Source organism: Ochotona princeps, chromosome 5 (genome assembly GCF_030435755.1).
Source record: "Ochotona princeps isolate mOchPri1 chromosome 5, mOchPri1.hap1, whole genome shotgun sequence".
Lineage (NCBI taxonomy): Eukaryota > Metazoa > Chordata > Mammalia > Lagomorpha > Ochotonidae > Ochotona > Ochotona princeps.
This window is the reverse complement of record NC_080836.1, coordinates 21,176,508-21,200,429: the sequence shown is the minus strand read 5'-3', so window position 1 is coordinate 21,200,429 and position 23,922 is coordinate 21,176,508. Positions and strand designations below refer to the sequence as shown.

The 23,922-nt window shown below is 44.5% G+C and overlaps 1 protein-coding gene and 1 long non-coding RNA gene across 2 annotated transcripts in view; one reads left to right on the top strand and one right to left on the bottom strand.

Annotated features, from left to right (window-relative positions):
• LOC131480362 (uncharacterized) overlaps nucleotides 1–18,762 on the bottom strand; it is a 346,503-nt gene extending 327,741 nt beyond the window's left edge. The window contains exons 1-2 of the long non-coding RNA XR_009245434.1: nucleotides 18,616–18,762; nucleotides 17,856–17,971 (exon numbers count right to left, since the gene is read on the bottom strand). This is a non-coding gene — a long non-coding RNA (uncharacterized LOC131480362). The remainder of the gene's footprint in view (nucleotides 1–17,855; nucleotides 17,972–18,615) is intronic.
• A 3,575-nt stretch (nucleotides 18,763–22,337) lies between these two features.
• Nucleotides 22,338–23,345, top strand: LOC101532704 (large ribosomal subunit protein uL18). The gene is given in 2 exon segments (XM_004589369.3): nucleotides 22,338–23,060; nucleotides 23,062–23,345. Coding segments are annotated over 2 exon segments (888 nt in total). The 5' UTR covers nucleotides 22,338–22,386; the 3' UTR covers nucleotides 23,276–23,345.
• The last annotated feature ends 577 nt before the right edge of the window (nucleotides 23,346–23,922 follow it).

The window sequence follows — 23,922 nt, the reverse complement described above, 5'->3', positions numbered from 1 at the left end:
GCTAAGCCAGTGATACCAGCATCTCACATAGGTTCATGTTCTGACTGCTCAGCTTCTGACCCAGCCCCCTGCTTGTGGCCTGGGAAAGCAGTAGAAGACAGCCCAAACCTGGAGACCCTACACCTTCATGCGAGACTCAGAGGAGACTCCTGGCTCCTGGCTTCAAATCGGCTCAGCTCCAACCACTGCTGCCATTTGGGGAATGAACCAGTCTCTTCTCCCTCTCCTTCCCTTTCCCTCTTCCTTCCTCCCTCTCTCTTTCTCTCTCTCCCTGCCTCCCTCTCTCTCTCCTTCTGAACGTGTGTGTAACTCTGCCTTTCAAATAAAAATAAAGGTTTTCAAAATGTTTTAAACATCCTGAAGAAGGTGGGAAACCTGCAAAGCAGAATGAAGGTTGGGGATGGGGGAGAGAATGAACACAAGAATGTGACCTCAGTCAGTTACTGGAGATGAGCAACTCAACAAGCACCAATGGAGCCAAGGAGTCCCTGTGGTATTGTCAAATAGGCACCTACCAGATGTCACAAGAGTAAGGTCACCATGACCCTTCATGGCTTTCATTTAATACTAACCCTGATGAGTCACCCTGGACACCTTGGACACCTGGTAGGGTACAAGCACGTTCTTCTAGAGACCTCTGCCCTAGAGAATCTCAAAGCTTTCTCTTATCATAAAAAATGCTGGGCCCGGCATGGCAGCCTAGAGGCTAAAGTCCTTGTAGATGCTGGGATCCCACGTGGGTGCTGGTTCTAATCCCAGTGACCCCACTTCCCATCCAGCTCCCAAACAGCCCAACACCTTGGGACCCTGCACCTGCATGGGAGACCTGGAAGAGGCTCCAGGCTCCTGGCTTCAGATCAACACAGCTCTGGCCATTGCAGCTGCTTGGGGAGTGAATCAACGGACAGAAGATCTTCCTCTCTGTCTCTTCTACTTTCTGTATATCTGACTTTCCAGTAAAAATAAATTAAAAAAAAATGTAATGACCTCATGAACATCCCTTCCCCAGAGGTTACACTCCATATTAAGAAATCAGATACTGTATTAGATTGAACCGCAGAAGAATTTTTGAAAGGTCAGAGAGGGCAGACATCAAAATGACACTTGAATCTATTATTATATTTATCTTAATGACAATGTCTACTATGGAAGTATGTAGAAAAAAATGGTTCTATATTGTGTTCAATGACACTGATAGCTTTATTACCGCTGCTCATTATTAATATTTACCATGTTGAAGGCAGCAGAGTATACTGATTAATAAGCACTGTATTTGGAGCCAAACTTTTTAGTTCAAACCCAAGTTCTACCACGTAGTAGCTGTGCAACTTTAGGTTACTCAGTCTTTCTCTGCCTCAGTTTCCACATCTATGAAGTCTGTAATAACAGTACTACTGCAAAGGGTCATTTTCTTAAGTAAATGTTATATGCTTCAACCTGTAGCTAGCACATATTTAAGGCTGTGCAAGGGTTACTTGCTGTTGCGATGATGATATTCTTGACAATAACTGCAATTTCCTGAACTTCTCTAAGGAAATAAATATTATGTTTAGCATTTTGGTTGCCTTTTTTTCTTTTTGTCATCATAAAATAGTGATGATTAAAACAATGAATTCAGAGATCACACAGACTAACTTTGACAATGAGCCTCGTCATTTGTCAATGAGATATCTTAGATACATCAGTAGAAATTTCTAACTTTAAATACCTCATAGCTCTACCAAAATTTGTGTTACCTATTTATAGCATCTGGTACATAGTTGATGTTCAATTCAAGCAAGTTCCTATAATGCAGGACCCAAGGAAGGAAGTATAATTACATCCATGTTTGCAGCTAAAACTCTTTAACTCATGACTATTTTTTTTATAGATTTATTTATTTTTATTACAAAGTCAGATATACAGAGAGGAGAGACAGAAAGCAAGATCTTCCATCTGATGATTCACTCCCCAAGTGACCTCAACGGCCGGTGCTGCGCCAATCCGAAGCTGGGAACCTGGAACCTCTTCCGGGTCTCCCACACGGGTGTAGGGTCCCAATGCATTGGGCCATCCTCAACTGCTTTCCCAGGCCACAAGCAGGGAGCTGGACGGGAATAAGAGCTGCCAGGATTAGAACCGGCGCCCACATGGGATCCCGGGGCTTTCAAGGCGAGGACTTTAGCTGCTAGGCCACACTGCCGGGCCCAACTCATGACTATTTTAAGGTCTCACAGGCAACATACGCTTGAACCTGGATTAAAATTTAATCATTTTTCTGGCATTAATATCATGAATGTTTGCCAATCACTGGCAGGAGTTCCTCGGTACAGTAGAACGTATAGACAAAAGCATCAAATCTTTGCCCAGAAAACGAAAACAACAGTATTTCTTCAAAGCCAAGGGCTGGCATGTATTGGCACTAGAGAAAACTAGATTTTTTTATCTTAGCTGAATGGAGGGAATCTTAATATACTTCTAGACCCAGCCCTGAAACCAACAAATGGCCATGACAGAATCATTTGGTCTCTGAGGCCTCTTTGAGTTAATAAATGTCATAGTTCTATGAATTTGCCATCCAGGTGGGGATACAAGACTAAGATACATGATGCAACATTCCGAATAATGTCTGAGGCCTTTTATGATCTGAGCATAAAAGCCTAGTAGAGGCAGTTAGCCTTTAATTAGTAATTTTAGATAGTAATTTCTAATAGGTCCAATCAGGAACATACCCTAAGGCTCTGTTTTAAAAGAATGGATTTCTGGGCACCATTACTAACCAACCAAATTGCATCTCCAAAGAATGCGGCTTCTTAAATACCTGTCACTCCCTAGCTGCAATGAATTTAGAAGAGAATGTATTAGATCAACAAACCCCGCCTCTAGTGATTTAGCTTTAATTAGGGCAGTGGTTCTAATCTTACCACTGGTTAAGATTACTAACTTGTTGGAAAGTTCTCTCCTAGAAAAAAAGAGTTATTTGTATACCTATATTTACAGCTGCAGAATTCACAGTAGTCCAAAGATGAATGCAACCCAAGTCTTCAACAGATAAATGGAAACACAAAAGACAGTGTATGCCTTACAATGGATTATTATTTCACTTGCAAGATAAGGGAAATTCTGATACAAGTTGCAACATGGCTGAACCTTTACTATGTTAAGTGAAATAAGACACAAAAGGACAAATGCTGTAATATTCCACCTAAGTAAGTATCTAGAACTGTCCAGGTTGCAGAAACAAAGCAAAATAGCAGTCTCTGGGAAACTGGAGATGGAGGAAATGGAGTTGTTTCAATTCCTGGAGATGGGTTACATACTAAGGCGAATATGCTCACTACTACTGAACTAAGCATGTAAACATGGATGCAATGGTAAATTTAGTGCCAAATATGTATCAGCACAGTTAATTTTTTTCTTTAAAAGATGAATGTGGCAGACAAGTAGTATCCCTTCCCCACAACAGACATTGTTCATATTATGCACTTTTAAAAAGAACCAAAGCCCTCACAAAGCCTGCTTTGGAGATCCTTGATAGAACAGATGGGGAGAAAGTGAAACAAGGGAATTTGTATTCCTGACCAAGGAGTAAGAGAAACAAACCAGATTATTCTGCAAAAGCATAATGCAGAGCTGTAGAGGAGAAAAAGACGTGATCAATCAAGTCCTTGAAACAAAGTATATGCTCTCAACTCTTGGTAATACTCCTTAGTACATGGTATTACCAATCCTTCCACTCTGTCACTGTATGGCTACACAGCATACCAGGGGGCCCAGCTAGCCACCTAGAGGCAGAGCGGTCTTTTGAGCAACACATTGATTGAGAACTCACAGCCCCAAGTATGCAGATGGCCTCTGCCACGGCCCTGTTGGACCCTATCTTCATACCCCTCTGTCGGCTGGTAACACAGCAGCATGTCACTCTCTGCTGAGTGACAGGCCCAAGAGCAGCCCACGCAGGCTCCGATGCACCTGCAAAACTGAGAGCTGCTAGAAGTGTGAGCCACTTCACAAAGGGCAAGGTGCTAGCAGGGGCTTTTTCAAGGGGCTCCTCTTGACACCTAGCAAATGATGTTTCCACCTTCCAGAGGTCAACTTTTAAAAAGAAGACAAATCAACTCCTGCAAATTATCACATCCCTTTGAGGTGTTCCATTTCCTCCTCTGTTCACAACCACGACCAGGAGACAAACATGGTATTATTCTCTTAAGTCACTGAACTCCCTATCCTGGCCTGGCAAAATCTGAAGAAGTTTATGGTTCAAACTCAGGGTGCAAAGGGAGTTTATCTCCTTGGACAGAGTTGGGTTGTACCCAAACTAATAATTACTACAAAGGCAAATCAATGCCTCAAGATTTGTTCCCTAATTTTGTGTTAATTAGTGTATAGCGGGGAGGAAGCGGGAGATGAGAAGGAAACCACAGCCACCAGCTGCCAGGATACATTATGTTAATTAACAACATGATTAGACAGGAGAAGTGTAGTGAGGTCTCATCTGTCCCAGGGTGCCCAGACTTGTTCTGAAATACCCAGGGAATGAGAGAGGGTAGCTATGACCTGCCTGCCTTCCCTTGGGGGTGTTTACTCTTGCCTCAATATCACAGGGTTTGAACTGGAGCACCAGCTGGTACAGGAAGCAACCCACAACTTATTGGAACACTTGGGAACAAAAACTGCCTGCAGTGGAGTCTCGTTCACCACCACAATCGTCTTGCCAGCTCAAGCCACAATCAGAAAACCTTCCCATGGTCTCACGGCTGTATTTCATGTCACTGCTAAAGTGTAGGTTTCTGAGAGGATAAATGGATTAGGAAACAGGAGAACTGTAAGGGGAACTATGAGTAGAGCTGGGAACTGACAACTGGAAGAATAGAGCTCTGTTCTGAGTGAAGTCAACCCTGCTTTTACAAGGGGTGTTGCAAGTTGGGGCAGCTGTTCAGTGCACTCAAAAGTAGCTTGATAGACTTGCTGGCAATCTCTTTCATTTTCTCTGCACCCAACAAAGCAATCATGCCAATATACGTGCTTCTTGAGATTGGGAAGACAATTCATCTGTTTGCAGCTACCATCGTTTTAGGATGAGTGTGCCAATCCAGGCAGATGAAAGGATACCAAGCCACTCCACCTGCCTCTCTAACTCCATGGTTACCGCAAAGCACAGATGGAGCAGTGATCAAAGCAGAGCTACGGGCCCGGCGGCATGGCCTAGCAGCTAAAGTCCTCGCCTTGAAAGCCCCGGGATCCCATATGGGTGCCGGTTCTAATCCCAGCAGCTCCACTTCCCATCCAGCTCCCTGCTTGTGGCCTGGGAAAGCAGTCGAGGACAGCCCAATGCATTGGGATACTGCACCCGCGTGGGAGACCCGGAAGAGGTTCCAGGTTCCCAGCTTTGGATCGGCGCACATCGGCCCGTTGCGGCTCACTTGGGGAGTGAATCATCGGACAGAAGATCTTCCTCTCTGTCTCTCCTCCTCTCTGTATATCTCACTTTGTAATAAAATGAATACATCTTTAAAAAAAAAAAAAAAGCAGAGCTAGACAAGAACAAAGGGCTTTCATGTCTGGCCTTGGGTTCTCATTCTCTCTCTGAGAGAAAGCCTGATTGTGCTCCAGCCCTGTGGTTGGCTTGGGAATGCCCAAGCCTGCATCTAGCCAGTTTTTGCCACCTTAGATAGGGAGGATTGAGGGCTGGGAGTTAGTTATTCTTCAGACACAAACTGACTGAGACCCTGCTATGAACCAGAGATGGGGCTAAGTTCTGAGGGCACATGAGGGAAATTCAGCCTGAACTAAACTCCACCTGTAGGTATCTTTTTTTTTTTTAAAAGATTTATTCATTCTCTCTCTGTCTCTCTGTCTCTCCCCCTCCCTCTCCCTCCTCTTTTTTTTCCTTCATATCTCACAAAACTTAAAGACTTACTTTCTATCATCTTAGGATGATGAAAATATTCTAAAAGTGAATACTGTGTAACACTACAATCCCTGTGGAAAACACTTACGAAGGTGCCTCAGCAAACTGAAAATACACCTACCACCTGACCCAGCAAGCCCTCTACTGGGAGTACATACACAAAACAACTGGAGTCAGTATGTCAAAGAGGAATCTACACTTGCATATTAAAGCATTATTCACTATAGACAAGATATGCAAATAATTCAGGTATCTGTTGATGGATAAGGCAAATGTGGAACATATATACACAAGAAAATAACCAGTTATTGAAAAAAAAAAGAGGAAAAGCATGGCTGAACTTGAGGATACCAACTGAAATAAGCCAAGAAAGACAGATACCATGTATCACCACTCGTGTGGTAAGCTAAATAAATTGGCCTTACACCAAGGGTGAGAAGCTAGAAAGGGTGGAGGAAGGGAAGGACAAAAACTTGCAACTTATCACAAAATCACAGTTAGACAGCAGGAATAAGTTCTAGCGTGTCGTAACATAATAGGGTGACTATACACATTGTTTAGCTGTATTTCAAAGTAAGTAGAAGAAAGAATCTCAGATACTTCCAATGAAAAGAGATGGCCCCAAAGTTCAAGGGCAATGGATGTGTCGCCTACCAATACTCACACACGGTAAATTAGCATTCGGCACACAAAAAAATAACTTTTTTAAAAAAGATTTATTTATTTTATTACAAAGTGAGATATACAGAGAGGAGGAGAGACAGAGAGGAAGATCTTCTGTCCGATGATTCACTCCCCAAGTGAGCCGCAACGGGCCGATGCGCGCCGATCCGAAGCCGGGAACCTGGAACCTCTTCCGGGTCTCCCACGCGGGTGCAGGGTCCCAATGCATTGGGCCATCCTCAACTGCTTTCCCAGGCCACAAGCAGGGAGCTGGATGGGAAGTGGAGCTGCTGGGATTAGAACCGGCACCCATATGGGATCCCGGGGCTTTCAAGGCGAGGACTTTAGCTGCTAGGCCATGCCGCCGGGCCCAAAAAAATTACTTTAGAAAGAACTGACAAAATAATTTTTTAGGAAAAGTGACAAGGTCACATTTATGCTTGTCTTTGGAAGCCAAAATTTCCATGATAGATGCACTAGCCAGATTGTTAAAAATGCAAATATTATCCTGAATATAGTAACAGATATCATTAACATTGTATCTAATAAGATGTCACTAAAAAATAAACGAAACTGAATTGTGATAGCTCTACACCTCAATAAATATACTGAAAAACCACTGAATCTCAGAGGGGTTACTCTATATCATGTAAATGATACTCGACTAAAGTTGTGTTTTTTTAAAAAAAACTCCCCCCTCACTTTTCACATTATGGCATGCAGAAAAAAGTAAACGCATTTATATCACACCCTGAGGTAAACGGAAGGAAATTTAGAGGTCAGTGAGAAGAGAAAATAACCTTTATTTGTATAATTATGGAAAGAAAAAGATGTAAATGCCTTAAAAGGTATTAAATATAAAATTATCAAAACTTCAAGAAAAGCATGCTAAATATTTAAGTGGAAAATTTGAATTTGGATCTATGAATACAGTTTTTTAAAGGTTTTTTTTTTTAATTTTCATTTGAAGGGTAGATTTACAAAGAGAAGGAGAGACAGAAGAGAGATCTTCCATGTACTGGTTCACTTTCCAACTAGCCACAACAACTGAGCATGGGCAATCCGAAGCCAGGAACTAGGAGCTTCTTTCCTGATCTCCCACATGAGTCCCAAGGACTTGGGCCATCCTCTGCTGTTTTCTTAGATATAAGCAGGGAGCTGGATCAGAAGTGCAGCAACCAGGATAAAAACCAGCACCTATATGGGATGTCAGCCCCACAAGCTGAGGATTAGCCTTTTATACCACCATGCTGGCCTCTCGTGGACACACTTTTTACAACTTTTCTGCAAAGGATGTAGCCTTCATTCTCCTGAGACATAAGTTGAAAATAATCTCCTGTAATGTCTAAACAATTAAAAAGGCATTCCCTTAAAATTCTTGATGGCCCCCACAACCAAAGCTTTGTTCATATAAGAATGTTATAGAAAATTTTCAATTATCTTTACAACCATAAGTTTTCACGAAATTATACTGGAATAGTCTAATAACACCTTTCTTTTCACTGATAAGTAGTATTAACACTGTTATAATAAACAGATTTCAAATTCAATCATTTTTTCATGCCAAGTATCTCAGTATCATCATGACACAGTACATTCGCAAAAATATACACAAAGCATACATGAACTAACAGTCATCCTATATTCAGCTGATTTAGATGCGACTAGAAGCCACAGAAGCTGTGAACAACCAGCCAGCCTATGTGAAGGCGTTTCGAGCCATGCACACCAGGACACTGTGAGAGGCCCATGCCTTGGAGGACACATCCTGCTCCCTGCTCTCCTGTCCTCCAAGTGCAGCGTGGATCTTGCAAGTGGCTGCCCAAGTGAAGGTTCAGCAAACATGTGTGATAGGGGCTCATGGTGCATATGTGGCTACTCAGTGAATGCTCTCCTGATGCCCTCCTAGGGACATCTGTGGCCTTACACATTACCCCAAAGCAGTAGGACGTCCTGATCTTGGGGTCTCAGGTGGTGTAGATCTTCCTGGGAAGGAGGATTCCAAGTCTGAGATTCCCGAGTCTCCAGCCACCCTGAGACAACACCTACTTTGAGGTGGACACTTTGTGGGAGGGAATGTGCCTAAAATGAGAAGCTAATTGAATTTAAAAAAAAAAAAAGCAGATATTTGGGGATGACTTTAAGAATTGGGTGCACGAGGATCAACCTGAGAAGAAATGGAAAGGGGAGAAAAACCAAAGGCTGAGCCCTCGCAGGCGAAAGGAGGGAGTAGTGAACAGAGAAAGGAGGTGAAGCCTTCAGTGCTGCAGTCAGAAGAGGGGAGGGAAGGGCCGTGAGGCAGTCAGCAGAGAAACAGCTGCAGAAGCGCCAGCAAACAGAGGCACCAAGAGGTAGAAATTTGATGAGGGAAGGAGTGACATGAGCACAGCCTGCTAGCTTCAGAAACCACATGACAAACGGAAACACTGTTTTGTGCTTCTTGGCCCATGGACAGGAGCCTCTGAGAAGCAGGACCCAGGAGGCATGTGATCAGGAAGGAGAGTTCCTCTGACTCAGATTCAGGAACAAGGATTTTTCCTGTTGGGGTGACAAAGAAGAGACTCAGAGAGCTACAAGTCACTGGCCAATTGGTGCAACAGATGGTGACAGCTGGCTGGTGGCAATGTTCCTTCATTATTCATTAGCCAGCATTTTCCGGACAGCTGCTGAGTACCAGGCCCCAGGACAACTGAGAGTGATCTTCCCAGGAGATCAGAGTAAATGGGAACACATGAGTTTCCAGACTGTCACAGAGCCAGCAGAAATGGCCAAGAGATGAAAGAATGCCCTGGGAAACCACTGCCAGTAACACCCAACTCACTAAGGACAGCTTGGAAAGACTATGCTTTAGAAATGGCCTCGCAGCCAAGGCTTCAGGAAGAGGATGCGTTAGACATAGGGAGCTAAAGAACACTCCCAGGGGCATAGGAACTGTTCCACTTGAGAGGAGGTCAAAGCGTACAAAGACAGAAGGCAGTGGGCGGAGAGTGGGAGTCCTGTTGTGAAGGACCTTGTCACCCAAGTTAAGGGTTCTAAGGTGTGAGGTTCCTTCCAGTGTTTGGGATTCAGAAATGGAGCTAAAGGAAAAGATGTATTTCCCCCGCCATTCCAGACTCTATAGAGACAATAGTGGGGGCATTGGAATATTCAGATAAGCTGTTTCAAGTAAGACAAACCTCCCCCCCCAAAAAAATCAAAGCCATTGCAAATGATGCTAGTTGTGACTGATAATTGTCCTGCTTCTCTCCTTCTGTTGTAGAGCTTGTATACACGCGCGCGCACACACACACACACACACACACAGAGGTCATCACTATCCACCATTTTGACATTTTGTTTCATTTTATTGTTGCACAGTGTCTGCTCTCATTATATCTGAACTTCCCTGAGTTAAGCATCCTTCCTTAGCTCACCCACCGTCTCTTGTCTTTCCAATGCAGACTTTCTCATCAACGCTCTCAATAGAAACTCATGCTATCCATTGCCTTGGTAGGCAAAGATCCTGCCCTGAGTGTTTACGCGTTAAGAGAATGTCATAGGTGTGTCAGAGGAGTGGAACTGCTTTGGGAGTTTGGAGGAGTCACAACCATGCCGAGCCTTACACCCAATCCACTCCTGTGCCTTGCCTTTGGGACATGTTTAAGGAGCGTAGTTGATGTAGATCATATGCACTCTGACTCACATTAATTGTTGATTCACTGGTTACTTCACAATATCTTATTGCATGTGAGATAGGCTGTTGGAGGTTGAGATAATATTACATTTTACAGGTACTGTTTTTCATATTGACATCATTTCATCTTAAATTAAGGCAAATATGTGGTATCTAACCTTTTGGGATTGGCTCATTTCCCTTAGCATCATGGTTTCCAGTTGGGCCCATTTGGAGAAGGGAAGTGACCTCGAAGGAATCAGGAGGAACACCTGATCATGAAAAGGAAAAAGCATAAAGCATCACTGTACTAAGCATGGCGTTTGGAGCCATACATATTAGCTGTGTGATCTTTATCAGTTTGCTAGACCCTCCTGAACCCATTTTCCAACTGTAACAAATTTGATGATCACTTGTTCTTTGTAATAATGATGGTGTATTCAATAAGACCCTACATTCAAAGTATTCAAGACATACAACATCATGCCTGGTAAGTAACACAGTAGCTATTAATATTGCTTATAACAATATACTGAACAAGAATTGAGTATCGGAGTTAGATCTGGTTCAGGGAGCCCATGGGCTGAGTTTGCAGCCCTTTATATTCTATCTACTGTGTGGCCTTCGGGAAACTACATAAACCTCTGTTCATTTCCTTTACCCAGAAAATGGAATGTTAGCATAAACTTCACAGCTCACTGAAGACAATTGTCAGTCTTGTCATCTTCAGGTATAAGAGGAGGAGGAAGCAGAAGTCTAGATCAGGGTGAAAAAGAGAATCTCTACACCTTCTACAGGTCTAAATCCTGCCCTCAGTTCTTCAGTGTTGGCCTATACACAGACAGAGGTGAAGGATACAAAACCCAGGAGAACAAGGACGTATGGGACAGGTGATACCCACCAAACTAGTGGAGGAAAACAGACTACTCAGTGCATGGAGTTGAGAGCACAGACACTAGAACAGTTGGCTGAGCCCTTCCCTCTCCGATGGAGAGGGACTGAACCAGGCCAACGGGGAGGAGGTGTGCTGGGGACCCTTTATCTCTCATGCTTTTGTAATTCTTTGTGGTTGAACCTACTCACAAGTATTACCTACTTTAAAAGGTAAAAGAGAAGCAATGGCAGTTCTCCAGAAGGGACGGAGAAGATGGACTGTCAACAAGAGCCTGAAATCCCATGACAAGATCATTTTCTCAAGGAAATGTGTTTCCCTCATCAAATGATACTACACAACAAACTACTTTTCAGCACATGAAAGTGGGCTGCAGATGACAAAAAGGTCTCGCTGGCCATCCCTGCATGTCACCCTGGCTTGGATGGGGACTTTTACGCAATTTCAAGTGTTAGCTGGGAATTGAGTTCCTTGTTTGTGCCCTTTTCTTTTCCACCACTACTGTTAAGTTTGTTAGATTGGCAGACTTGAACAACTGAAGGCAAAGAAACATGGACATTTGGTCTGGGAGGGGGTGGGGACACACATGATGAGTTCCAAGAGTGCCATCAAAGCTGTCAGACACCAAAAAAGCCAGATCAGTGACAGAGCTAAGGGAACAGGTGTCACCTCAAAGTGAAGTCTTCTTTTTTAAAAAATCATTTGAAAGAGACAGATGGGCCCGGCGGCGTGGCCTAGCGGCTAAATCCTCGCCTTGAAAGCCCCGGGATCCCATATGGGCGCCGGTTCTAATCCCGGCAGCTCCACTTCCCATCCAGCTCCCTGCTTGTGGCCTGGGAGAGCAGTTGAGGACGGCCCAATGCATTGGGACCCTGCACCCGCGTGGGAGACCCGGAAGAGGTTCCAGATTCCCGGCTTTGGATTGGCGCAGCACCGGCCGTTGTGGCTCACTTGGGGAGTGAATCAAAGGTCGAAGATCTTCCTCTCTGTCTCTCCTCCTCTGTGTATATCTGGCTGTAATAAAATGAATAAATCTTTAAAAAAAAAAAAGAAAGAAAGAGACAGAGACATAAGCAACCAGAACTCCAGCCTACCACCTCACTCCACAGATGCTAGCCAAGATAATGGCAGGCTGGAACTGTGAGCCAGGAACTCAAGCTGGGTCCCCCACATGAATGGCAGGAGTACAGTCACGTGAGTGAGCCATTGTCTACTGTCTCACAGTATGCACATTTGCAGAAAGCTGGAATCAGGAGGGAAGCAGGACATAAGCAGACACTCCACCGGATGTCCCAACCTGCCCCCTAACCCAGGCCAAAAGGTGCTAAACGTTCACTGAGAGAAAAGAGAAGATGCAGGACACATTTCTCAGTATCTACTATTTTTTTAATGATTATTTCTTTTCATTGAAAAGGCAAAGTTACACAGAGAGAGAGAGGAGAGGAGAGAGAAGAGAGGGAGAGGGAGAGGGAGAGAGAGAGAGAGGGAGAGAGAAAGGTCTTCCATCCCCTGGTTCTCTCTCTAAATAGCCACAATGGCCAGAGCTGAGCTGATTCAAAGCCAAGAGCCAGAAGGTTCCTCTGGGTCTCCCAAGTGGGTGCAGAGATCCCTCCAAAAATGGGCCATCCTCTTCTGCTTTCCCAGGCCACAAGCAGAGAGCTGAATTGGAAATGCAGTAGCCAGGACACCAACTGGCAGCCATTGGCAATGCCAGTGATGCAGGCAAAGGCTTGGGTTGCTGCGCTATCATACCAGCCTCATCACCAAATTTACTCTTTTGCTAGGACTGGTTTTTGAGCAGTCTGGCTTACCAAGTAAGCCACAGGCTATGTGCATGGCCTCAGAAACTTCTCTTGGGCCCCACTGTCTTGAGCAGTGATTTAAACACAAGTAGTGACAGCTATATGGACAGATGTGAGAACCAAACATGACCTTTCCCTCCCCTGAGTCCACCCAGGAAAAACTGTCCTACGGTACCTTTTCCCTCTGCAGACCAGGCAGGCCTTGTAGATCAGTTGTCCCAGCTTTGATTTACAGCCCCAATTGCCATATCCTAAGAGGATTCAGGTCAAGTCTAACCCTAAATGGAGTGAAGGCTATAAGTACGAATGGCGTGAAGCACAAAATTGATGCAGCCATCAATCCTCACTCCTTTACCTCCCCCAAACAATTCAACTGCTGTGGAGTATACCACTGTGCAATATTTTATTAATGTTTTTCTTTTATAAAAGAAAACAATTCCTTGACCTTCTGGTTCTTACCCTGGAGATTAGACAGGATGACAAAACTTTATTCTGTATTTTCTGATTTTTCCATAAAGACGTAAGAAAAGGAATTCAAACACCCACAGTCCTACCACCCAGCAAAACAGTTACCGTGTTGCTCTAGATGTTTCTAGCCATTTTATCCAAGTCTAGTTAATGCAATCCAGATGCAATGCCAACAAAATTTAAACTATCCACAATTTGCTGGTGGTTACATTATATTCAGTTTTAAGGATATGCTGACATTTATTTGATCGATACTATGTCAGATACTTTTTCACAAAGCTTTTACCTAATAGAAATAATACCACAATAGTTAACATTTAAACCAAAGTTTGATCCACATGTAAAATTCTCAAAATTCAAGATGGCAAAGTCAGGGGCCCATGTTGTGGCACAAGGAATTAAGCCACTTCCTCCAAGTCTGCATCCCATATAAAAGAGCCAACTCATACCCATTTCATATCCAGGTCTATAATAAGGCATCTGGGAAAGATGCAGACTGTGGCCCAAAGGCTTGGATCCCCTGCCCCCACCTGGGAGACTCAGAATGAGGAGTTCCTAGCTTCAGCCTGGCCCGGGTCTTGTCATCTGGTCATTGTGGCTATTTGGGAATGAACTAGTAGAGTGATACTCTCTCTCTCACTCGCTCTCTCTAGCTTTCTCTCTTCTTCTCTTTGTCTTCCTCTTTAACTCTAGCTTGCAAATGAACTTTTAAAAAATTACAAAGTATATGAACATTCTAAAGCAAAAAAATGATGCCAAACTCTCAAGAAAAGTCACACTCATGAAACTCCTTTCTACTCTTTCAAACTCTGAACCACTTTCCAAATGATCTATAGTATTTGAGACTGGAAAGAAGACCATGCCCTATCTGAATGCAGTGCCCAGAGAATTAACCTGTCAGAAAAAGTAGGTCTGAAATCTAGGCAAAAAGAATGAATGCAGAGGGCCTGTGCTTTATAGTCACCAACATTTATTATTGCAGGATCAAAATATCCAGGAGACCATCTTAGGGGTCACTCCCTGCTTCAATGCCAAATATGTGTTCTTCTCCAACACCGATTCTCTTGACATGAGCTAGTTACTCACAGATTCAGTTCCAACATTTTCCAGGGTTAATGCTGACCCCATAGGTTGATTCCATCCCACAAAACTAGACACTAGACGCAAGTTCAAAATTTCCAGTTATAAACCTCTGACCCTCTGGCTACAAATGTGCAGTCTCACAGGTTCCAGTATCATTCACTGTATAGTAGAAGAATTCAGAAAGTCTGGCATCTTACTACTCACATGCCTTGATAACTGCAACTTGGGATTGGTCAAATGACAGTGACATGCAAGGAAAGGAGCAGGGACTAAGCAGGCAAAGTCTCCATGTCCTCAATAGATTATACCATGCTCTCAGTAATTCAGTGTGTTCAACCTGTCACCTCCTCAAACTCTGTCATTTCAGGCATTTCATGGAGGTTTCATTGTGTCAGCACATTGGGTAAATCATTAGTCATTAATGACTGAACCCAATTTCCAATCTGCCTTCCCTCCTTGGAGAAGAAGGCTTAAGTTCCAACATCTAATAATGACCCTTCTCTGGTGACCAGCCACACTCCTGAAGTTATTTAGGACCCAGAGTCATCTCATTAACAGAAGAACATAACACACAGATGACAGTAAGTTGGGCTGAGAACCAGAGACAAAGACCAGATGTTCACTTTGTATTAAATCACACACCATGCTTTTCCAGTTTTCTGTTTTTAAGACCACCCTGAATCCCTGTCTCCTTCCAACTCCAAAAGCTGGCCTAGGCTAACTAGAGTACATTGGCCCAAGCTAACAAGAGCTAGCAAGAGTACCAAAACGCTGCTCAAGCTGTAGAGATGGGTCCACAGGTATGCATGTGATTCCATCACATTCAGTAAGTCCCAATGAGACTGTAAGAGATTTTCATGTTTTTCCCTGAGAAACGAAGCAGTAACAACATAAGCTCTGGGAATGTTGCTACCACCTTTTGCTATTACAAGGAAAAACCTAAGAGCAAATCACCATGAAACAGAAGAATCAAGCTGTAATAAGCGGGAAAACACACAATATCCATGCCAAAACCAGAACCTGTCTGGACTTTTTAGGTCCAAGAAAATTTCAATTTTAATTCAGCCAGTTTGGGTCACATATTTAGGACTCAAAAACCAAAACAGCTCAAAGGATCTGTGGATGCTACTAATCTTTTACTAAGGGGATCTGGGTCAGGAAAGCAGAACATACAGACAAAGCCAGAGCCCACGGAACATTCTAGCCTCATTCTAGAGAGGGGCCATGGGAGCTGGACGAGCCCACATGCAGACACGTGCTGTTGTAGAGGGGAGCCAGGCCCATCTCATCACTGACAGCAGGGAAGGCTAAGCAAAGGAGGAAGATCTTTTCCTATGTCTTCAACCACTTTGAAGGCACAGGGCCTGGGTTTAAGATAGGAAATCTGTACAGAAAGGAACAAGTTCCATTTGAGAGTAAGACGGGAAGGCAGGTGCTGAATATGTGACATTGCATTAGGATTTGGGCCAGGAGAATCCAACAAGAGTCTGGGACTTCTGTACCCTAAGAAGTATCCTCCCCTCCAGCCCCCCAAACAGGAGCTGACTCAGTAACTTGAGAAAAAGGCTATTATATCGAGGCTCAATAGCCCTGTCCTTACCCTCTCTCAAATCCAAGAGACTTCAGGATGAGTAAGCTTCTTAATGTAGGAATTAAACACCCTCATCTGTGAGTTGGATATGTTGGACATGTGAGAAGACCAATTCACACTGAGTATAGGAATCTTCTAGGGCAGGCTAAGAGTTCCTTGAAGACAGCTGTCTTGTGGTTGACTGCAGTCAATAGCTCCACATGTGGAGCCAAGAAGAGCACAGTTCTGCCAACAGGGCTTTAGTCTAAAAGATGGAAGGATCCACACACACAGTGAGGAGACACCAGACTTTAATGGATCCTCAGTGACAACTGGGTACCCCATGGGTGCAGAGCCATAAAACCCACAGGCAACTTTGATTCCAACAGGTAGCTGCTTGTTACATCATGTAAGGCAGGAGTGACACTCTGATCAGGACAAAGGGCTCTCAAACCTGCTGCAAGGACTTGTTGAAATAGAGATTGCTGAGCCCCACTTTGTAGTGTTGAACTCCAGCACACCTAGGGAGGATATTGAGAACTGCATTCCTACCAGGTCACCAGGCATAGCCAATGCTGTTAATCCAGAGACCACGTTTTGACACTATCCGGCTCCTGTTCTTCAGTCTTGACCATATGTTAGAACCACCTGAGCATTCTCATTCTCCACGTAGTCTGTTACTTGATTGGAGGTAGCTCCCTGCACCTGGTGTGGGCGCACTTTTAGCATTTGCCAGGTGAGTTTGATAACAGATTAGGATTTTCTAATTAGCAACTCTTCCAAAGCACCAAACTAACTCAATAATGAAAGAACAGTATTGGGTCTAGGGGGCTTGGACTACTGCATATCCACAACAATCAGCATAGCCATGCTCAAAGATGTGAAATTACAGGCATCTATGAGGATGTGGAGAAATCAGAACCCTTGTCCCTCACTACTGTAATTCCTATGAGACACTCTGGCAAGGATTTGTATTTGGCCTAGTTGTGGTTAGGACATTCATATCCCTCATCTGAGTACTTGGGTTCAGTTCCCAGAACTGGCTCCTTTTCCAACTTCTTTCTTATGTGGACCCTGGAGACCCTGGAAGGGCAGCAATGATGGCTCAAATAATTGATTTCTTGTCACCCATACGGGAGATTTCAATTGAGTTCATGGCTTTGTGATCATTGTAGGCATTTGGGGAGTGAGACAGTAGAAGACAGCTTGCTTCCTCTCTCTTCCCCTCTCTCTTTCTCTCTCTCTCTCTCTCTCTCTCTCTCTCTCTCTCTGCCTCTCAAAGAAAATCACTTCTAAGTCTGCAAGTTTGCTAAAAGTTACACACAAAGTTACCATACAACCCAAGAAATCCACTCCTGGATGTTTAACAAATAGAAATAAAAATATGTACCACATAAAACCTTACTCACAGATGTTTACAGAACAGTTACAATGGTGAATACTGAAGCCAACCCAAATGTCCTTCTGATGAACAGATCAGCAGCACATTCAGTATGACCATACAATGAGATATTATTTGGTGACAGATTAGCAATGGATTCCAATACAAGCTAAATGTGCATAAACTGTGAAAACGTAACGCTAAATAACAGCAGTCAATCACTGAATACCACACACAGTGTGACACCATTTATGTGGATTAGTGGTTAGCTACACCTGCTCAAAAGAAGAGTGCTGCAGTTGCTAGTGGGCACAATTGAGTTGTATACTTTAAATGGGAGGATCACATGCTGTGAAAATAAAAACTTTAAAAACTTTTCTAAGGAGAAGGTATTTAGTGATGCCTGCCAGGAAATAAAATCCCGCCATATTTCTTATGTCACTCACCCCCATACCCTGAGAAACTGATATCAACACTTGCATTTCATGACCTTCTTAGGAGCTCTGCTTCCTCATCTTGCTGTTCCTTTGTACCCATGATCTGCTCCCAAACTACACATGCTTTCTTCCCCTAGAAGTGAAAGCATTACATTGCATAATGATCCTTTAAAAAAAAAAAAAAAAGACACTGTCAAAATTTACTACACAAAGTTTACTACCCTACCTTCCTTGGGGCTTTGCACCCAGGAATGTACCTGGTAAAGCACCCAACACAGGCACACCCATGAATGAGCTAGTGTGTAGCTTTTCCATGTAACAATAACATTTCCTGCCTGCCATTAAAAACAATACTGGGGGTACTCAGCAGGATAACCTAGTGACTAAATCCTCACCTTGTATCAGCAGGGAGCCCCCAGGGGCACTGGTGTGTGTCCCAGATGCTCCACTTCCAATCCAGCTCTCTGCTTGTGGCCTGAAAAAAGCAGTAGAGGATAGCTCAAGTTCTTGGAACCCTGCATCCAGTGGGAGACCGGGAAGAAGCACCTAGTTCCTGGCTTCAGATTGGCTCAGCTCTGGCTGTTATGGCCACCTGGCAAGTGAACCAGCAGATGGAAGATGTTTCTTTGTGCCTCTCCTTCTTTCTGTAAATCTGCCTTTCCAATAAAAATAAATAAATGGTTTTTTTTAAAGTCAACAACACTGTATCGATTAGTTGTACCTAACTGCAATAAAATATCAGAGGAAACCAACTTAATAAAAAGTTCTTTAGCTCACAGTTTTGGAGGTTCAAGTCCGAAATTCAGTATCCATTGTAATGGTACCTGCACAGAATGGCAATGACAATGGCAGGGCGTGTGTCGAGGCAGGATACGCGGTGAGACAGAAAGCAGAGCATGCGCGGCACGAATAGGCTATTATAACCAATAGCATCGCGAGAACTAACCCCCTAACCCCACCCCGTCACCCCAAGGCACCTGCCCTAACGCCAAGACTTAACACCAGGCCCACTTTACAAGTGCGCTAGTTTGTTTCTGCTCTCATCCTATTAACTTATGAGTTGGAGTTTCAGGTGTTCGGGAGCCAGATCATGTTCGATTCTAGCAGGCCCCTAACCTGCTATTGGCTCCACCTGTAGCCAATCACCAGATTCCTGCTAAAAAGTAGCTTCATTCAGTAGGTTCGTGATAGACTCTGAGAGGCTCCTATCCTATACCCAGGCGATGCGGAGGCTGCTTGTGATTCTGAACTTTGCAAAGGCCCTAAGTGGTTCAGATGAGGGTAGCTTCTGAATCCCACTCGAGAAACCTTCTTAAAAAAAAGCTTCTAAAGCCTCACTGTCAGAGGGCTGTAAGGGTGTTTCTTTTCCCCACAGGTTTAGTCTTGGCTTACTCGTACTGTAAAGGGGACGTCAGTTGACCACGTGTTCGGCTTGTTAAGATCGTCCTCCCCCATATCCCCTTGCTGGGCTCAGGATGACAAAGCAGAATCAGCATCACCTGGAAACTGATTAGCAGACCAACGTGTCAGCCTCAGCCACAGCTACTGCACCAGAAACGGCTCCTGTGAGAACAAGTGCCGCGGGTGATTCTGGGGCTGCAGCAGGGTTTGCCAAACCCTATCTTCAAGTCACAGACTGTGCCCCGTGGCCTCCCAGGACTGCTCCCCTAGCCCCTGCCCCCTCGCTTCCCTGTTCCTCCAGCGCGCCTTGATGACTCCCTAACTGCTGTCCACATCACCTGGTGAAGCAGAGCAAAAGTTCTGCAGGAGAGAGCTACTTTTCTTTGGGAACATGGCCCGTTACCTTTCTTCAGTAGCTTGAAGAGTGGAGGTGACAGCTGCCCCCAAAGGGTTTGTGAAGCAGTGGCTTCCACCTTCTCTGCACAGGGGCCTGGGTACCTAGCCCTGTCCCAGTGAGAACACAGACTCAAGGCGTCCCAAGGAGGGCAGACAGCTGAGCTCTGCTCACTTCCTCTTCTTCTGGGAGTCAAGCTCTTAAGAAATTTTCCTATATTCTGAACTGGGTTGTGTTTGCCTAGCAGTAAAGAGTTGGACATAGGAAAGCCACATGCCATGTGCAGCAGGAAGCTCTGTGGGTAACCAGACTCACCACATGGGCAAGCCAGTCACCTGGGCACAGAGACTGGGTTTTGAGACGTACAGCTAAGCAATCCAGGTCTTGCACTAGCCCTGCACTGTGGCCAGTGACTCTTTTTTGTATGTTCCTGGCACCCAGCACGGTGCTGGTATAATATCACAATGCACTGACTATTCCTGTGGGCTGGCTGGCTGCTTACAGACAAAACCAGAATTTTAGGGTAACTCCTTGGGAAACCCAAGTCCCAAAAAGTTGGTTAACTTCCTCCTGTTACAGGGCTAACCAATGGGACCACCTAGAACCCTGATTTTTGACCTTCACCCCTGCTAAACTCTAGGACAGATTTTTTTTGTCAGATTCAAATTTTATCAAGAAAATAGTTCAAGGTCTGAATTTTTAAGTTAATATTAAATTTTGATGTTGAGGAAGATCTCTGGAACAAGTTAATCATTTCTGTTCAAAGTTATTTTTGAATCTAGCGATTTGGTGCAGCAGGTTCAGTCACTACTTATAGCTCCCATTTCTGAGTACTGACTCAAGCCCTAGCTACACTGCCTCTGTTCAGAATCCCTGCTAATGTGCCTGGGAAGCCAGCAGATAATGGCTGAAGTTTTACTTTTTTAAGGTTTATTTATTGTTATTGGAATGGCAGATGTACAAAGAGGAGGAAAGACAGAGAGGAAGATCTTCTGTCCGATGATTCACTCCCCAAGTGAGCGCAACGGGCCGGTGCTGCGCCAATCCAAAGCCAGGAACTTCCTCCGGGTCTCCCACATGGGTGCAGGGTCCCAAGGCTTTGGGCCGTCCTCGACTGCTTTCCCAGGCCACAAGCAGGGAGCTGGATGGGAAGTGGAACTTCCGGGATTAGAAGCAGCGCCCATATGGGATCTTGCGTGTTCAAGGTAAGGACTTTAGCCGGTAGGCCACCTCACACTGGGCTTGATAGCTGAAGTTCTTGAGCCCCTGCCACCCAGGTGTTTCAACCTTACCCACCCCCTACCATTGAGACCAAATGGGGAATAAACCAGTAGATGGAAGATCTCTTTCCTTCTGTCTCTGTCATTCTGCCTTTCAAATAATTCAATCTCTTTTTTAAAAATTATTGTCTTGAGTCTTTATAGTCCCTGTCCTCCAGACCTGTAAATATGTTGATAGAACTATGATGGGAGGCTGCTGCTCCATAACCCAATTTTCTGAACTGTAGTCAAGTGCAAACAGCTAGCCCAACGTGACCGTGGCTTATTTCCTGTAGCAGTTGCTAGCGAGAAGGGGCGTGGCTGCCAATCCTAGTGGTGGGGTTTTGGTTTGGGGATTTTACACTTGTGAAAACACTTGCTATTTGCTACAATGCCAAACATGTACAAGAAGAGAGAAAAGCTTACTTGGTGCAAAAACAAACAAACAAAAACCTTGAACAAGTGTAAATATTGATCGGACTCTAGACAAAGTGTTTGGAAATAAAATGATTTGCTAAAATTACCAGAATGTATTATTTATTGTACATGCTCCTACGGTGGGAAAATGGCATATGAAAAAATCCAAAGGCTTGTCGGATTTTCAAAACAGGTCAGGCTGAGATTTTCTTGCTGATCAGTTGCAGTACAACTGAACAACAGCTTCAGGATTCCTAGTCACAAGGTAGGAGGGGATGCTCTCAACCACTTTAGGGACTCGCTTCACCTCCAAGTGTAATGACACCATACAGAAGGGCCTTGCTACTCAGGAAATCTACTCTAGCAAGGAGCACACCTTGCAGTTAGAAGAAGTTTCATGGCAATAATGCCATCAGCAATAACTGTCCAACAAAGAATAATCTTGCTGTGTTTTTAAACCATGTTTAAGAATTTTGATAGTCATTATCAGTTTGCCTGCACAACAAACCTGTGAGGTATAGAAAATTGCTGATGTGCCAATTGTCTTTAACACCTTTTTTTGTGCCAGATAACAGGGGGTTTTATAGAACAAGAAAGAAACAGCCCTTACCCATATGGAATCAACTGTTTGATGGGAAGGCAAGCATTAAAGAGCAATTCTACATGAAGAAAATGTTTGCTTCCATTCATCATTCAACACTTATTTATCAAAAGCTTGTTTCGCACCACACTCTGGCCAGACAAAATGACATCAGGGAGACATGGTCCCTACCTATAGGACCTCCCTGTCCCTGACTGGAAGTACTTACCATCGTCATGTGTAAGAACTTCCTGCCGTGTGCATCGAGGCTCCTCGGGGACTGCAGGCCATGGCCTGGGACCGGGGCAGAGGCCTGCATTCTCCCTCCAGCCAGCAGGGGGCGACACGACGCGCACGCAGCCGCTAGCAGCCGCTCTCTTCCCTATGTCGCTCGCGTAATCGTCGGTGCTACACACCGCGCCTGCGCACGAGAGACGCCCCCCCCCCCACCCTGCAGGTCCGTGTGGAGCCGCGGCTGCGGGTCTCTGTTCGGCGGGATGGGGTTTGTTAAAGTTGTCAAGAACAAGGCCTACTTTAAGAGATACCAAGTGAAACTTAGACGAAGTCGAGAGGGCAAGACTGATTACTATGCTCGGAAACGCTTGGTGATCCAGGATAAGAATAAGTACAACACACCCAAATACAGGATGATCGTTCGTGTAACTAACAGAGATATCATTTGCCAGATTGCTTATGCCCGGATCGAAGGGGATATGATAGTCTGTGCAGCTTATGCACACGAACTGCCAAAGTACGGTGTGAAGCTTGGCCTGACCAATTATGCTGCAGCCTATTGTACTGGCCTGCTGCTGGCTCGCAGGCTTCTGAATAGGTTTGGCATGGACAAGATCTATGAGGGCCAAGTGGAGGTGACTGGAGATGAATACAATGTGGAAAGCGTTGACGGCCAGCCTGGTGCCTTCACCTGCTAGCTGGATGCAGGCCTTGCCAGAACCACCACTGGCAATAAAGTGTTTGGAGCCCTGAAGGGAGCTGTGGACGGAGGCCTGTCCATCCCTCACAGTACCAAACGATTCCCTGGCTACGATTCTGAAAGCAAGGAGTTTAATGCGGAAGTACTTCGGAAGCACATCATGGGGCAGAATGTTGCAGACTACATGCGCTACCTAATGGAAGAAGATGAAGATGCCTACAAGAAGCAGTTCTCTCAATAAGAACAATGTGACTCCAGACATGATGGAGGAGATGTATAAGAAGGCCCACGCGGCAATACGAGAGAATCCAGTGTATGAGAAGAAGCCCAAGAGAGAGGTGAAGAAGAAGAGGTGGAACCGTCCCAAGATGTCCCTTGCCCAGAAGAAAGATCGGGTAGCCCAAAAGAAGGCGAGCTTCCTGCGCGCTCAGGAGCGGGCTGCTGAGAGCTAAACCAAACGTTTCCTATGAAGATTTTCCTGATAGATAATAAACTTATTGACACAGCAAAAAAAAAAAAGAACTTCCTGTGTAATCAGGAAGAGGCTCCAAACAAGAAAATGGCACTGTAGGGGGTTAGAAGACTTCACACAAAAGAGAGCGAGAGAGATTTGAGCCAACAGTGAAAAATCTGGCAGCACTTTTTGCTTTTCAGAGAATATGATATTTCTGAGCTGAAGGAATTAGGGTGGCAGCAGGAAGGATGCAGAGAGAGGCTACAGCAGGTGAGGCTGGCCATGGGCAGGGCTTACAAGTCCTGTGCTGAGAGTCTAAGCATCATTTGGGCGATAGGGTCCCTTTAAGATTCTCAGCAAGGCATACACACACACACACACACACACATCTATCTGTTTCCAAATTAGAGAACAGATTTGAGGCAGAAGCCAAAGGAGTGAGGCCAATTAGAAGTAACAGGAGTTACAAATGATTGTTGAATGATGAATGAAATGCATAAACACTTCCTTTGTATAGAATGACTCTCTCAAATTCAAATAAAGAATAAAAGTTTATGGAGAAAGGGGAGAACTGCTCAATGAACCTTGGATTATAACAGGAAGTGCTACTACACATGTCATTTATGTGGTTTCCTGTTAACCCAC